This window comes from Hemiscyllium ocellatum, chromosome 17 (genome assembly GCF_020745735.1).
Source record: "Hemiscyllium ocellatum isolate sHemOce1 chromosome 17, sHemOce1.pat.X.cur, whole genome shotgun sequence".
Lineage (NCBI taxonomy): Eukaryota > Metazoa > Chordata > Chondrichthyes > Orectolobiformes > Hemiscylliidae > Hemiscyllium > Hemiscyllium ocellatum.
The window spans coordinates 4,840,236-4,853,667 of record NC_083417.1 but is presented as its reverse complement, the minus strand read 5'-3'; the positions used below and the strand labels follow the sequence as shown (position 1 = coordinate 4,853,667).

Sequence of the window (13,432 nt, the reverse complement as noted above, 5' to 3'; positions counted from 1 at the left end):
AATTAATCCTCAAAGTTCCTTTAAAAATGGACTTCAAGAAATATGCCTGCTTGGTTGAAATGGCATGTAGACTGTGACTCAGCTCTCAACCCACGCCAGAAGTTTTAAATATAGCAGAGCTTTAGGAGATTCAGCAATGAGCTAAATGTTTGTAATTGAATCAAGCTGTTCTCGTATCACAGCTAGCAATAGCAATGCTGGATGGAATATCTTGAAACATCAGCAGACTCTAACTGAATTACTTATTCAAACTTATTGCTAATCACTACCTGCTCTGGCTCTCACTGTAGTTTCAATAATGGGAAGAATAAGGCCAGGCGTTATTTGGAGGGATTATCAGCTATGCTTTGGGACTGGGGTCGTGCACTGGTACACGCAGAGTTAGCTGACCTCATTTGAAGCAGTCGAACTGGAGTCATTTGGGGTTTTGTCTCCAAATCACCCTGAAACATGTCTTTTACACAGCAAACTGCACCACCACAGCAAGCCTGTGCTCCCCCATCCCAAAAAAACCCACTCCAGGTTGGTAGCAAGTGAGAAAAGAATCAGGGTAGAAGGGTCATTACTGTCGACAAGGTTTCTCATGGGAGACTGGTTAGCAAGATTAGATCTCGTGGAATACAGGGAGAATTAGCCATTTGGATGCAGAACTGGCTCAAGGTTCAAAGACAGAGGGTTGTAGTGGATAGTTGCTTTTCAGACTGGAGGCCTGTGACCAGTGGAGCACCACAAGGATTGGTGCTGGGTCCACTATTTCATCATTTATATAAATGATTAGGATGTGAACATACGAGGTACAGTTAGTAAGTTTGCAGGTGACACCAAAATTGGAGGGGTAGCGGACAACGAAGAAGATTACCTCAGAGTACAACAGGATCTTGATCAGATGGGCCGATGGGTTGAGGAGTAGCAGATGGAGTTTAATTTAGATAAATGAGAGGTGCTGTATTTTGAAAGGCAAATCTTAGAAGGACTTATACACTTAAATAGAAAGGCCCTGGGGAGTGCTGCTGAACAAAAAGACCTTGGAGTGCAAGTCAATTGTTCGTTGAAAATGGAGTCGCAGGTAGATAAGAGAGTGAAGGTGGCATTTGGTTTGTTTTCCTTTATTGGTCTGCTTTCCTTTATTGGTCACAGCACTGAGTATAGGAACTGGGAGGTCATGTTTGGCTGTCTAGGACTGGTTCGGCCACTTTTGGAATAGTGTGTACAATGCTGGTCTCCCTCCTATAGGAAGGATGTTGTGAAAATTCAAAGGGTTCAGAAAAGATTTACAAGGACGTTGCCAGGGTTGGAGGATTTGAGTTATAGGGAAGGCTGAATAGGCTGGGGCTGTTTTCCCTGGAGCATCAGAGGCTGAGGGATGACCTTATTAGAGGTTTACAAAATTATGAGAGGTTTACAAAATTATGAGGGGCATGGATAGGATAAATAGACAAGGTCTTTTCCCTGGGATGGAGTAGTCCAGAACGAGAGGGCATAGGTTTAGGGTGAGAGGGGAAAAATTTAAAAGTGACCCAAGGGGCAACTTTTTCACACAGAGCATGGTATGTGTATGGAATGAGCTGCCAGACCAGGTGGTGGAGGTTGATACAATTACAACATTTTAAAGGCATCCAGATGGGTATATGAACAGGAAGGGTTTAGAGGGATATGGACCAAGTGCTGGTAAATGGGACTAGAATAGGTTAGGCTATCTGGTCAGCAATGAATTGGACTGAAGGGTCTGTTTCCATGCTGTACATCTCTATGACTCTATTGCCATCTTTTTAGAAGTTCGCAAGAAAGGCGGGCGGGGACACACCAGTAACCAGTATTCTGTTACATTTTAAATGTGGGTGTTGCTGGTTGGACCAGCATGGATTGCTCCTCCTTTAGTGCCCTGGAAAGTGGGAGTGCTGAACTGCTTTCTTGAACCACTAATCCTTGGGATTACATCTTTCCTATACACAACAACCAACACATGTTAAAAAAAATCTTTCATGAGGATGAGTTAACACTGCCATCCCCAATTGATTGAAGGTAGTGGTAGCAGGCCTTCTTGACCTCCTGCAGTCCTCATGGTCAAAGTACCCTATAATGCTGTTCGGTCAGAATTTCTTGGATTACAGAATAACAACAACGAACATCAGTACAGAGAATTGCAATAACATGCAACTTGAGAGAGAACTTGAGCAGTGATAGCATTCCAGGTCTGTGTACCAATTCGAAAGGATTCTCGCTTATCTCCTGACTGCATGCCATCTAGGAGATAACTATTTGCATTCACCATCCTCTTGAAGACAGGATGGGGCTGCACTTCATGGGTAATGGCAGTCAGCCAGAATCTCAAGTTGATGAATTTGAGACAGCCTAATCTGGACAGGGATGGAGGGTAAATCAAGACCCGGCACAATCCTCCTGTCCGTCAACAAACACACAATATTTCTTAAAGACACTGAACCCAATTGTACTCTGTCTACTGCTAGCTCAAAATGTCAATAAACAAGAGTAAATGAAGGATTTACTTGTCTAAAATATCACTTGTACAAAATCAACAAGTACTCTTGCATAAAAAAAAACTTGTATTTGAGAGGAGTTTTCCTCAAGCATTGGAACAGTAGTCCAGCTGCTAAAAAAAAGCCTTAAACAAGCTCCAGTGTAACTCAGTTTTATAAACAACAGGACATTGAAATTTGTTTTGCTATGTTGAGCCTTGTGGATAACAATCCTACCTTTGTGCAGACGACCAGTACCGGAATGCCCAGATTGTGCGTCAGTACATTCTCACCCAGCGGCAAAACCACCTCCTCATCTTCCTGACCAGACACTGGGGCTCTCCTCTGTGGGGACCCATGAGATCCTTCCTCAGGCTCCTCATACTCCTGGAATTCCTTCACCACTAAAGACAAGATGACATGAGACAAAATTCAGAGCAAAAAAAAAAGTCATTTGGATCATTAATCCCTCAGTCCATTTCAGATCAGGTGCCAACTTTCTCTCCACCTCTCAATCCAGAAGGTCCTTTCCCGCTTCTCTCTCCCCTTTACAATTCAAAAAAGATGCACGTCAACAATCATACAAGCTGTGCCTTTGTTTTAAAAAAGGCAACTACATCACAATGTAGCTCACTATGCCAGTGTGCTATTCCAGATTTTCACTGTCCTGTAGGGAAAAGGCTATGCTTTCTAATCTTTAGTTAAGGTTATGAATTTTCTAATGTTGCCTGAGGTTAAGTACTTGCTATTTGAGCCATTAAAGAATTCCCAACCTCCAGAAGTTTACTGGTTGAAATGTGAAATCTAGTTGGAAGAAGCTAGTCACAGACCATTGAAATTCATTTTTTTTCCTAAAAGGAATTCTTGATTTTTCAGTTTTCAGAGATAGCCTGTTTTGGATACACCCAGAGCACAAGACACTCAATCGTGATTAACTTACTTGATCACAGATATGATTTGTGATCCAAAAAATATTCCAGTCAGTTTCTGAACCTTAGACCATTTATTTTCTCTCCGGGGAGTTGGTTAAATACAAAAATGCTCAGGTTATCTGCATAAAAAAAAACAAACTCATTCTGTCACTGCCTTCATATAACGCAGTTTGACTCAACATGATTGCACCGTTGCCTCCAAGTTAGAAGTTTCGGGTTATTTGCTCCACCCAAGACTTAAGCAAATAATTTAGACTGACAAATGCAACAGAATAATTGTCATGAGTCAACATATGTATTTATTGGAGAGCTGTTCTTGAATTCTTCTCTTGATTTAGGAGCTCTTTTTGATTCTCACTAACTCATTTAGGTGATGCAGTCACAGATAGGAGTACTTCTATATTTGAGTTGACATTTGGGACGTTGGGACTTGCATACAACACCAGAATTAGAATAACTCATCAATATTCTCATTCATTCGTCCTCCATCAACACTAAGCCACAACACAAGGTAGACATTAATTTCACAGACACATACACTGGCAAAAGACCAAAGGCATAAACCAGTGAAAGTTTTCAAAATAATTGACTCTTCTACACACAAAGTCAATACTATAAAGACCTTCCAGATTGCTGACATCACAACTCATAAGTTTCCAGTGCATACACAAAACTGGAAGATTTTAACAAGGAATTCAACAAAGAATTGTTCTCACTGCATCATCAACCTCACATCATCATCCCATCCATGGCACTTTGCTCCATATAGTAGTTCTTGACTATTTGCAGCCTTAAGCTACAGGATTAAAGCAATTCAGTTAGCTGAGCATTTCTTGGTTGACAGGCTTAAAATTGCTCTTTTCCTTAGAACCTCTTCCTTGCTCTTACCTCACCCTACCCCATCTTTGTAGCTTCCTCTGTCCTTTGTCATCTCCTGCTTCCTTCATCTCCTATTTCCACTGAAGGCTCCCTTTTCTCTCACTCTCACCTGGGTCAGGTGTGGTCAATGGTAAAGTGTAAAGTTAAGCTCAGGCCTAGTGGCACGGTGGTAATGTCTCTACCACTGCACCAGGAGACACAGGTTCAAGTCTCACTTGGTCTAGAGATGCATCAAAATATCTCTGACCAGCTTGATTAAAAAAGGCACAAAAAGTAGGAACAGGTAGATTAAGTAATCTAATCTAATGCAAATAATCTAAAGTGTGGAAACAGGCCCTTCGGCCCAACAAGTCCACACCAACCCTCCGAAAAACAACACAGCCAGACCCATTCACCTACATTTACACTTTCACCTAACACTAGAGGCAATATAGCACGGCAATTCAACTAACCTGCACATTTTTGGACTGAGAGAGGAAACTGGAGCACCCGGAGGAAACCCACGCAGACACGGGGAGAATGTGCAAACTCCACACAGACAGTTGCCTGAGGCGGGAATTGAACCCGGGTCTCTAGCGCTGTGAGGCAGCAGTGCTAACCACTGTGCTGCACAAGGTACTTGGGGACTATTGCTGTCCAGTGGCAGTGCCCCGGATTCAGGTTGTATTAGCTCCAGAGATGTACCTTAGCATCTCTCAACAGGTTGATAAGACAAAATATAAACAAACATTCAAGCTCAGGGGTTCTTGTGGTGCAGTGATAACATCCCCACCTCTAAAGTGGGTAAATGGTCAAGCTTTAACAAAATCGCAAACGATATCTTAAGGACCTGAGGATGAAAAGTTTGAGGTTTAATTTAAGGCTCTGGTAGCACCATGCTCTTCTCCCTATCTGAGTGAGAAAGTCTTCCTGGTTCAAAACCCAGTTGCTCCAGAGAGGTATGCAACAACATTGCTGAACAGGTAGATCAGAAAATATAAATCAACTGTCAAGCTACGATTTAATGGCAGTGGAGAACAGGTGAAAAAGTACCACATTTGATTCGGTGATGGGAACAAAGTGTACAGTTGTGTGTACTGTTATAATACAATGGTGAACCCTTCTGCTAATTAAACCTAACACCCAGAAAAGCTCACCTCGCCTCATAATCTGTTAAGGTATGAGTGACAGAACTCTCAAATTCCACTACTTAAAGAAAATAACATCAATTAATTCTTTAACTCTAAAAGTGAACATTTAACAACTATTCACAACTCTCAGCCACCCTTTCTCTTAACTGATTACCTGCCTCTAACTCTATAACATATTGTTCCAATAAAACACTTACTAAAATTACATCAACTTAATTTCAAAACCATACAGCAGCTGTCATCTTTCTTCTTCCAGCTCAAGATCTCCCTGGGATGTCTTCTTGATTTTTACTGTGATGTTGTTTCATATGAAAAGGTACCTTTGATTGGGAGTGTTTCAATGTCTTGGGTCTCTCTCTATGGCAGTTGCTCTGTCTGATTTTCAAAATTCCTGCCTGTTTTTATATCCCCAACATCGGATTGTCTCATTGTTTCAACGTTGGCAAAAACAAATTTCAACTTGATGGGGTTTTAGTATCCTGGGGCATGATTTAAACAGATTGGTTAAATTTGAATTATTTGTCAAAACAACCAACTCAGTTATTTATTTCAAGCCAAATGTTACATATTTTCAATTTTCCAGTACACGGACTGCTCTTGTAATTTCAATGCAGAACAGCATTCAATTTCTCTTAAAGGTACAGTACGCGCCTTCAACTTCATAACAGTATGAGCACATCTAGATACAAAATAATCAAACTGATAGTGATGATGGTATAGCAATGAGCACAGCCACTTCCCAAGCAGTTGATCTGGGTTCAGTTCTCAGATATCTCAATTATGAACTTACAAGGGTTATTATGGAGTTGTGGTAGCATCCCTACCTCTCAGCCAAGAGACTTGGTTCAAGTCTCACCGGGGCTGGAGATGCGAAGTAACATCTCTGATTAGGCTGATGAGAAAAAATATTTTCAAAACAGTCAAACTGTTCGCGATGATAGCTAAATGTACCTATTGCTCCATTGAAAGATGACTGCAGTGATTGGAATGCGGTCAGTCAGGTGGATCTCCGAATAAGAGTTCCTGATTGGGGCTGTAAGCTTGTCCATCAGGGAGCCCTTGCTGGCAAATATAGACAGGAGTGTCAGGGGCTCTGTTCACTCTATGAGCTGTCTCTGAACTAGCAGGGTGAGAGTCAGGCACGATTCACATGTAAATAAACGACGACTTGGTGAAGGGATACCAGCCTTCAATGATGACTTGAAATGTTGACCTGTTGCATACTGAACATTTTCTATTTTGATTGCATCATTTTTTGGGTCTCGTGAATCAAATGCCCCAGACAGCAGGTAGGAATGAGGCACACATCATTTATACACAAACCTGAACCAAATGCCACTACAAAGGCAGATGAATACAGAGCATCTATTGGGACCACAGATTCCCTATAGTGCAGCAAAAGGCCATTCAGCCTATCAAGTCTGCACCAAACCCCCCAAAGAGCTGCCCACCCAGACTTACACCCGAAACCTGCACGGCACCTTTTAAAACCATGGCTAACTCACCTAGCCTGAACATTCCAAGAGCACCTGGAGGAAAACCACAGGAAGAACATGCAAACACCAGTCACTCACTCCAGGCTAGAATCAAACTTGGGTCCTCAGTGCTGTGAAGCAGCATTACTAATCACTATCACCATGCTGTCCCAAAACCAAAACCACAACCACAACCACAAGAGAAAGATAGGACATTTAAAACTTAATACTAATGCATTTTCAATTTGGGGCTAACTTGGTTCAAGCGAGATCAGTCCTTATGCAAGTGTTGCTGGTTCTTATCAAGTAGAGACAAGATCCTGTGTACCAGCATTACCCTCTCACAACCTAGACTGTATAAACCACTGAAACACAAACTGCTCCCATCATAACATAGCTAAGTATGGCTATGCAGAAGGTTTTTATTTTACAAAACGACAAATTATGCAAACTATTTAACAGTGGCAGTTAATTACTACTTAAACAGTTCACACAGTCCAACTATCAGCAAATATCCAGTAATCCAACACTTCCTTCCTAACTTGCATTGAAGGGTCAAAGTACCTGGTCTCAGAAGCTGAATACCTCGTTATCTTGCAGGATAGCACCTCAGTTGTAATGTGCTGCTTGATCCTCTAATTTGTGTTCAAATGTGTAAAGGTTAGGATCTGAACCTATCCTTCACTTTTTGACTCTCTAGAAGTTGACTTAATGGGTGTTACATTACACTGTACAGTGACCAATCTGGGAACATACTGATGCCAGGACAGAGGGATGGACAGAAAAAGAGATATAAAGACATACATACATGGTTTGAAAGTTAAAATAAAAGGCGATAAATCAAGCTCGAAACCACATTCAGGGTAATTGAAAAATGTAATGGCCCACAGGCGGCATGGTGGTTAGCACTGCTGCCTCACAGCGCCAGAGATCCGGGTTCAATTCCCACCTCAGGCGACTGTGTGGAGTTTGCACATTCTCCCCGTATCTGCATGGGTTTCCTCCCACAGTCCAAAAATGTGCAGGTTAGGTGAATTGGCCATGCTAAATTGCCTGTAGTGTTAGGTGAAGGGGTAAATGTAGGGGAATGGGTCTGGTGGGGTGCGCTTCGACAGGTCAGTGTGGACTTGTTGGGCCAAAGGACCTGTTTCCACACTAAGTAATCTAATCTAAAAGTAATCTAATCTAATCAAATCAAATCAAAAAACTCAGGACTATAGAACCTAATGACACAAACTGGCATGTACATAGCAAGTTTTGAGAAGTGTACACATCTTTAATTAGCCAGTGTGAATAGTGAGATCAACTTGGACTTTATCAGCAACACCTCAATCCCAGGTACTGGTTAACATCCTGAGGGCTACCAGCATTTTCTGCTTTTGATTTAAGATGCATTTTGCATCAAGTTATACGAAAATAAACCAAGTAAAAAGCAACCCTCGGACTTGGCTAAACAATTTTATGGGTACATTCTGCAACATTCATACTTCAACCTTCCAAGTGATTCAATTTCAGCACCATCCCAGTTCAGAGTGAAGTTGAGAAATTCATCCAAGAGTTGTAAAAACAACAGATAGAATCCCTGACAAAATTGAGATGTATAGTGCAAAAGGCTACTCAACTTTATTTTCTAGGAAAAGGACTGCACGCGAGGGCATCTCAGAAATACGGCAATTGCAACTGAATTCAAATGAAACAAGTCTGATCACACTAACTACAAAGGAGACTCAGCTGTCTTCAGCAAACATCCTCATTTCTGGCCTTTTGATTGAGATGACTTCATTGACTGTGCTATTGACCAATTACACATCACTGAGGTACTCATGCAGGATTGTCGTGGGACAAAGATCACTGGCCTCAAAATAACACATCATCTTCCTTGTTACTAGGTGCGAGTCCAACCAGAAGACATTTCCCCAAACCTTTGACCTAAATTTTGCTCAGCTTACTTGATGCCACACTCAAGTCAAATGTTGTCTTGATATCAAGGGTAGTCACTCAGATTTCAGGAATTCAGCTCTTTTGTCTTCATTTGGATCATAGCCTGAAGCTGTGACCCGAGCAGAACCCAAATAAAGCACCGATGAGCAAGTTACAAACTAAATGCTACTAAAGCAGTCATGCTGACAACACTTTCCATCATTGTGCTGCTGAATTAGATTAGATTGATAACTGACATGGTCATATTTTGCACACTATGAACTGGACATACCTGGGCATTTTTCTACATCAGTTTCACTGATGTTACCATTCTAAGTGAACTAGGACAGCTGGGCTATCAGCTATTTCTGAAGTTCTGAAAATGTTTTGTATATCCAAATCCAGGCCATGAGTAAGGTTTACACTATGACTATCCTAATCGATGACTTAAGTACAGCATTTCCACAACCTTGTATTATCACAGTTGTTACTGTGGTAACTCTCACTCCTCATTTGCTTAAATTTTCATTTCCTTTTATTTGTTTAGGTGAACTTCATTCATCTCATTGTTCACAGGATTCTGCTTACACTGTCTGAGGCTGCTTTATTTATCTAGATGACAATTACTGCAAACCAAATTAATTCCTTTATGAAGTACTTCCATAGCCTAGCATTAGCACTATGAAAACACCAGCACTTTTCAAATATTCTTCAAATTAAAAGCGTACAATTGAATTACTCTCAGTTGCCAATGGCCAGAAGTTTTGGTCTGTTTCATTCTATGAAATGGAAGAAATGGACGCAACAATCTTGTATCAACACATCAAGTCACTTCCTTTCGGCCTCCTCTATAATTAGATCTGTTACTTCCCATTTGACAGACTCTGTATTGTGTGTTAGTTTGGCTTCTGGCCAAGTCCAAACTATCATATAGATAACAAGGAGTTGCTATCAAAGAACGAAAAAAATGAAGGGTGTGGAATCTGTAATAGGGCTGACAGTACAAACTTAGAATTGCTGAAGGGTCAGGTCTCTTATGGCACTTTGGTATGGCCCTACCTCTGGGCCAGAAGGTCTAGGTTAAAATCCCATCTGTGCTGAAAAAGTGTCACAACACGTTTGAACGTTGATTGAGAACAATAAATGCTAAAGCCTTATTTCAGTCACAACCTGCGTCAACTTGGCTGAGTTGGTACCCTGCCTGTGTCACAGAGGGGCATAGGTTTAAATCCCACCAGGACCTGAGTAGATTATCTAGGGTGGCAGCTGATGATGCTACTGTACAAGTCAGATCCCAGAATGAAATTTGGCTTGACATATTGCGTGTTTCTCAATTTACATAGCAATCTTCCACGAAAAAATAAGCATGCCAAGCTGCAGATTTACTTTTAACAATAGAAGAGAAGTTTATCATACAAAATAAAGAACAAAACAAACCAAATTATCCTCATAACCGTTTAAAAGCTTTCAACCATTTGGTAAAACAAAATCCCATTTACTCCTTAACACAATCACATAATTTAACTGCTTCTTTTCAGTTCAGGTTCAATGAGTTGCAAGGCATTTTTTTCTTTAACTGCCACAGCTAAGGTCTTGGACTTTGTCAATTTTGCAAATTTCTAAGCAAACACCACCTAGCCTGGAAGCTGAAATGCTCATTGGAGATAATGTCCCTTAATGGTGCTGAACAAACTTCTTTGTCTCGAAAGAATTTTTCCTTGCATCCATTTTAGTTTCAAGAGAGAGGTGGACATACATTTAATTGTGCCAAATTTAGAGGGCTACAGAGATAAGCCAGAGAATGGGACTAGCTTTTGGGAGCTGGTACAGAATGGCCTCCTGTATTATAAAATTCCATGACTCTATAACTTCATCAGGTCACTTTCAAACTGAAGTTAAACGTTTTTAAATCAATTTAAAACACTTCTTTGTCCTCACTTCCGCTAAGTGAAGTGCCTTCTTACCCACTCTCCTGTCATAAACCCCATAATATGAACAAGCTTCCATTAACACACGAGGAAGCCTTTCATCATTTTGCACTCTAAAACATGCTGGTTTAAAATCATGGTACCAAAAGACCACTCTAGCTAATTAATAATCCCTTTATATAAAAAGACCACCACTAATGATGCCATTAGTTTAAAATCCAAACTCTAAAAGTGACATTAATATATTTAAATCATGCATTTCCAATGACAGATATAGGACTGATGATGAAATCTGACATTGTTACAAATATTATCCAACACAAACAGGTTGATCCAACGTCCTCTCTTGCATGCTCACTTGAATGTGGAAAATATTATAGTTTCATGCTCTGGCAAAAGACTTTCCTGAAACAGATTAGCCAAATCTTTCCATCTCTTTTCTATCTGTGGGACACTATGACAGTCATGAGATATAATTTTAGATGCTGGCACTACCTTCTGATAATGCAGAAAGTTACTTACTCATATCAGAGTTTTGCATCTAAAAACCTACATGGACAGCTAATACAGATTAAGTAGAAACTGGCAGCAACAGCTTCCCATTAAAATTTCTTATAATTAATTGGCACTGCTGTACTACTGAAAATGTGTTGCTGGAAAAGCGCAGCAGGTCAGGCAGCATCCAAGGAGCAGGAGAATCGACATTTCGGGCATGAGCTACTACTGCAGGGTTTAAACATTTCCATGTTCTACAAGAAAAGCCCTCTATAACAGCTCTATTAATACGGAAACCATCTTTTCTTCAGTGTCAATGTTGCTTTGCAACTAACAATCTCACATTTAATCATAATGCTTAACAAGCGGAGCCAAAATCAACAGGTTCAGAAAGTGCCTTCTTGGTCTTTTGTGCTGGGTGCTAATTCTGAAGCAGTTAAACCAGGTGTGACCACTTTCTTAAATGAGACACTATGAATTTGAAAATAGTTCAGTGGATAGAGAGTCATTGCAAAATTTCATAAATTACTGTTCAGGATGATACTCATACTAAAGACTCTAGGTCCTATTACAACAGCAACCTTCTCTGAGTAGCATTTGTCCAGTGCTGATCATCTTTCAAGTAAAGTAGTTCAAGCCCTGTGAGAAATTTGCAACTATGTTTCTTGTCCTATTGTTACACTTAGTTTAGGATAAGTTGAGAATTAAGGGTTTTCAAAGCACATTTTCCTGAATAATTTTAATTTGCTCATCACTCCTGCTAAATGGAGGGGTACTGGCTTTAATTCTGTCAGGGTACTTTGAGAACAGCTTATAAATATTGAATATTTATACTGAATTCCTGTTATTTGAGTTGGACAGCACTTGAAAGGTCCAGGTGTCTGTGACAACAGCAAAACAAACTGAGCCACAGACAAAAGTCCCATCAACTTCTTGATGTATCTGCTCCATTCTATAACTTGGAAACTGGTTTGGAACTACTCAAATGCCAGTCATTGCTTAATGATACACTGCATTTAATAGGCTGTTTAATTCTTAAAATACTGCAAACAGCCAATGACAGCTACAAGAATTCACACTATTTTTAGTTTTAGAAGGAGCAAACATTGAAAGCAATATCACTGTGTAGTGTAATTACACCAGATCCCATCAGTAGTCTGCACAAAACATGCAGGAAACAACACAATGTGCTTCAGAGACAGTACCTGGAGACACAAAAGCAATGCAGTAAGGATGCAATGGCAAGTTTTTAAAAAGTATAGGTATTTACGTATATTGCATTGCATATTTGGAACGGTCATGGAACTGTCATGAAGGGTTACAATGTTGGCAATGTGATAATGGTCTAGTTGGTAAACCGTTTCAGATCAAGTGCTAACATATTTGATCCTTTGTCTGTTCTGGTTACACTGACCACTCAAGTAAACAAAATAGAACGAGAACCTTTGTACTTGAGCCTTCTAGGGAATGGGGGGGAAATAAGCATGTGTTTGTGCTCCTGCTCACGGTCCAGCAGTTTCCAGATCGTGGCCAAGGACAAGAAAGAGGAAAGTATATAAAGGGACAAAGGGAATCACTGGGAGTGTTGTTAGAATGCAATGCTGTCTCCTTTATCAGGTGAACATAAAAACATCTGAAATAAATGCAGGAAAATCAGTCCATCTGAGTTCAGGACATGTAAAAGTAGAAAGTGGCTACATTAGATCCCACCTCCAACAGTCAGTATCTTCAGAAAGGACAAAAAATTCAAAGACTATCTCGCGCCACTATGTGCAACTGGTGAGCATGAACATGTTGCACTACCCATCATGTCTCATTCTGACAAAGAAAAAACGTAAATCTGCTTCTAGCTTTCATTCAGATGGTAATCTACCCATGCAGAGGATTAGACATTCTGTAGCAATGACTGCGTATGATGTAATCTTTTTGGCAGCCAGTACACTGCATTCAAGAATACAAGCTTTGTTTGTGATGCATGAGCTCATCTTTGAGCCGAATGGGATGCATACCTACCCCTGAAATAAAACAATCTTTCTGGGGAGGTGGGAGTCTATGCTGACCCTGCTATGTAAACTCTTTCGTTAAAGTCTTGGGAAAATCAACACACTCTTACATATGTTACCAACGTTTTCCTGAATTTACATAGTGGCTCGTCTGCTGGTAAAAAGTTTAAAATTTGCCAGCAAAGCAATTACT

General features: G+C 40.5%; 1 protein-coding gene across 1 annotated transcript in view; it reads right to left on the bottom strand.

The window, feature by feature from the left end:
- Positions 1–13,432, bottom strand: part of dync1li2 (dynein, cytoplasmic 1, light intermediate chain 2) — a 74,003-nt gene that overhangs the window by 41,979 nt on the left and 18,592 nt on the right. Inside the window, exon 5 of the mRNA XM_060837927.1 lies at positions 2,715–2,881. Coding sequence (XP_060693910.1) covers positions 2,715–2,881 — 167 coding nt within the window. The remainder of the gene's footprint in view (positions 1–2,714; positions 2,882–13,432) is intronic.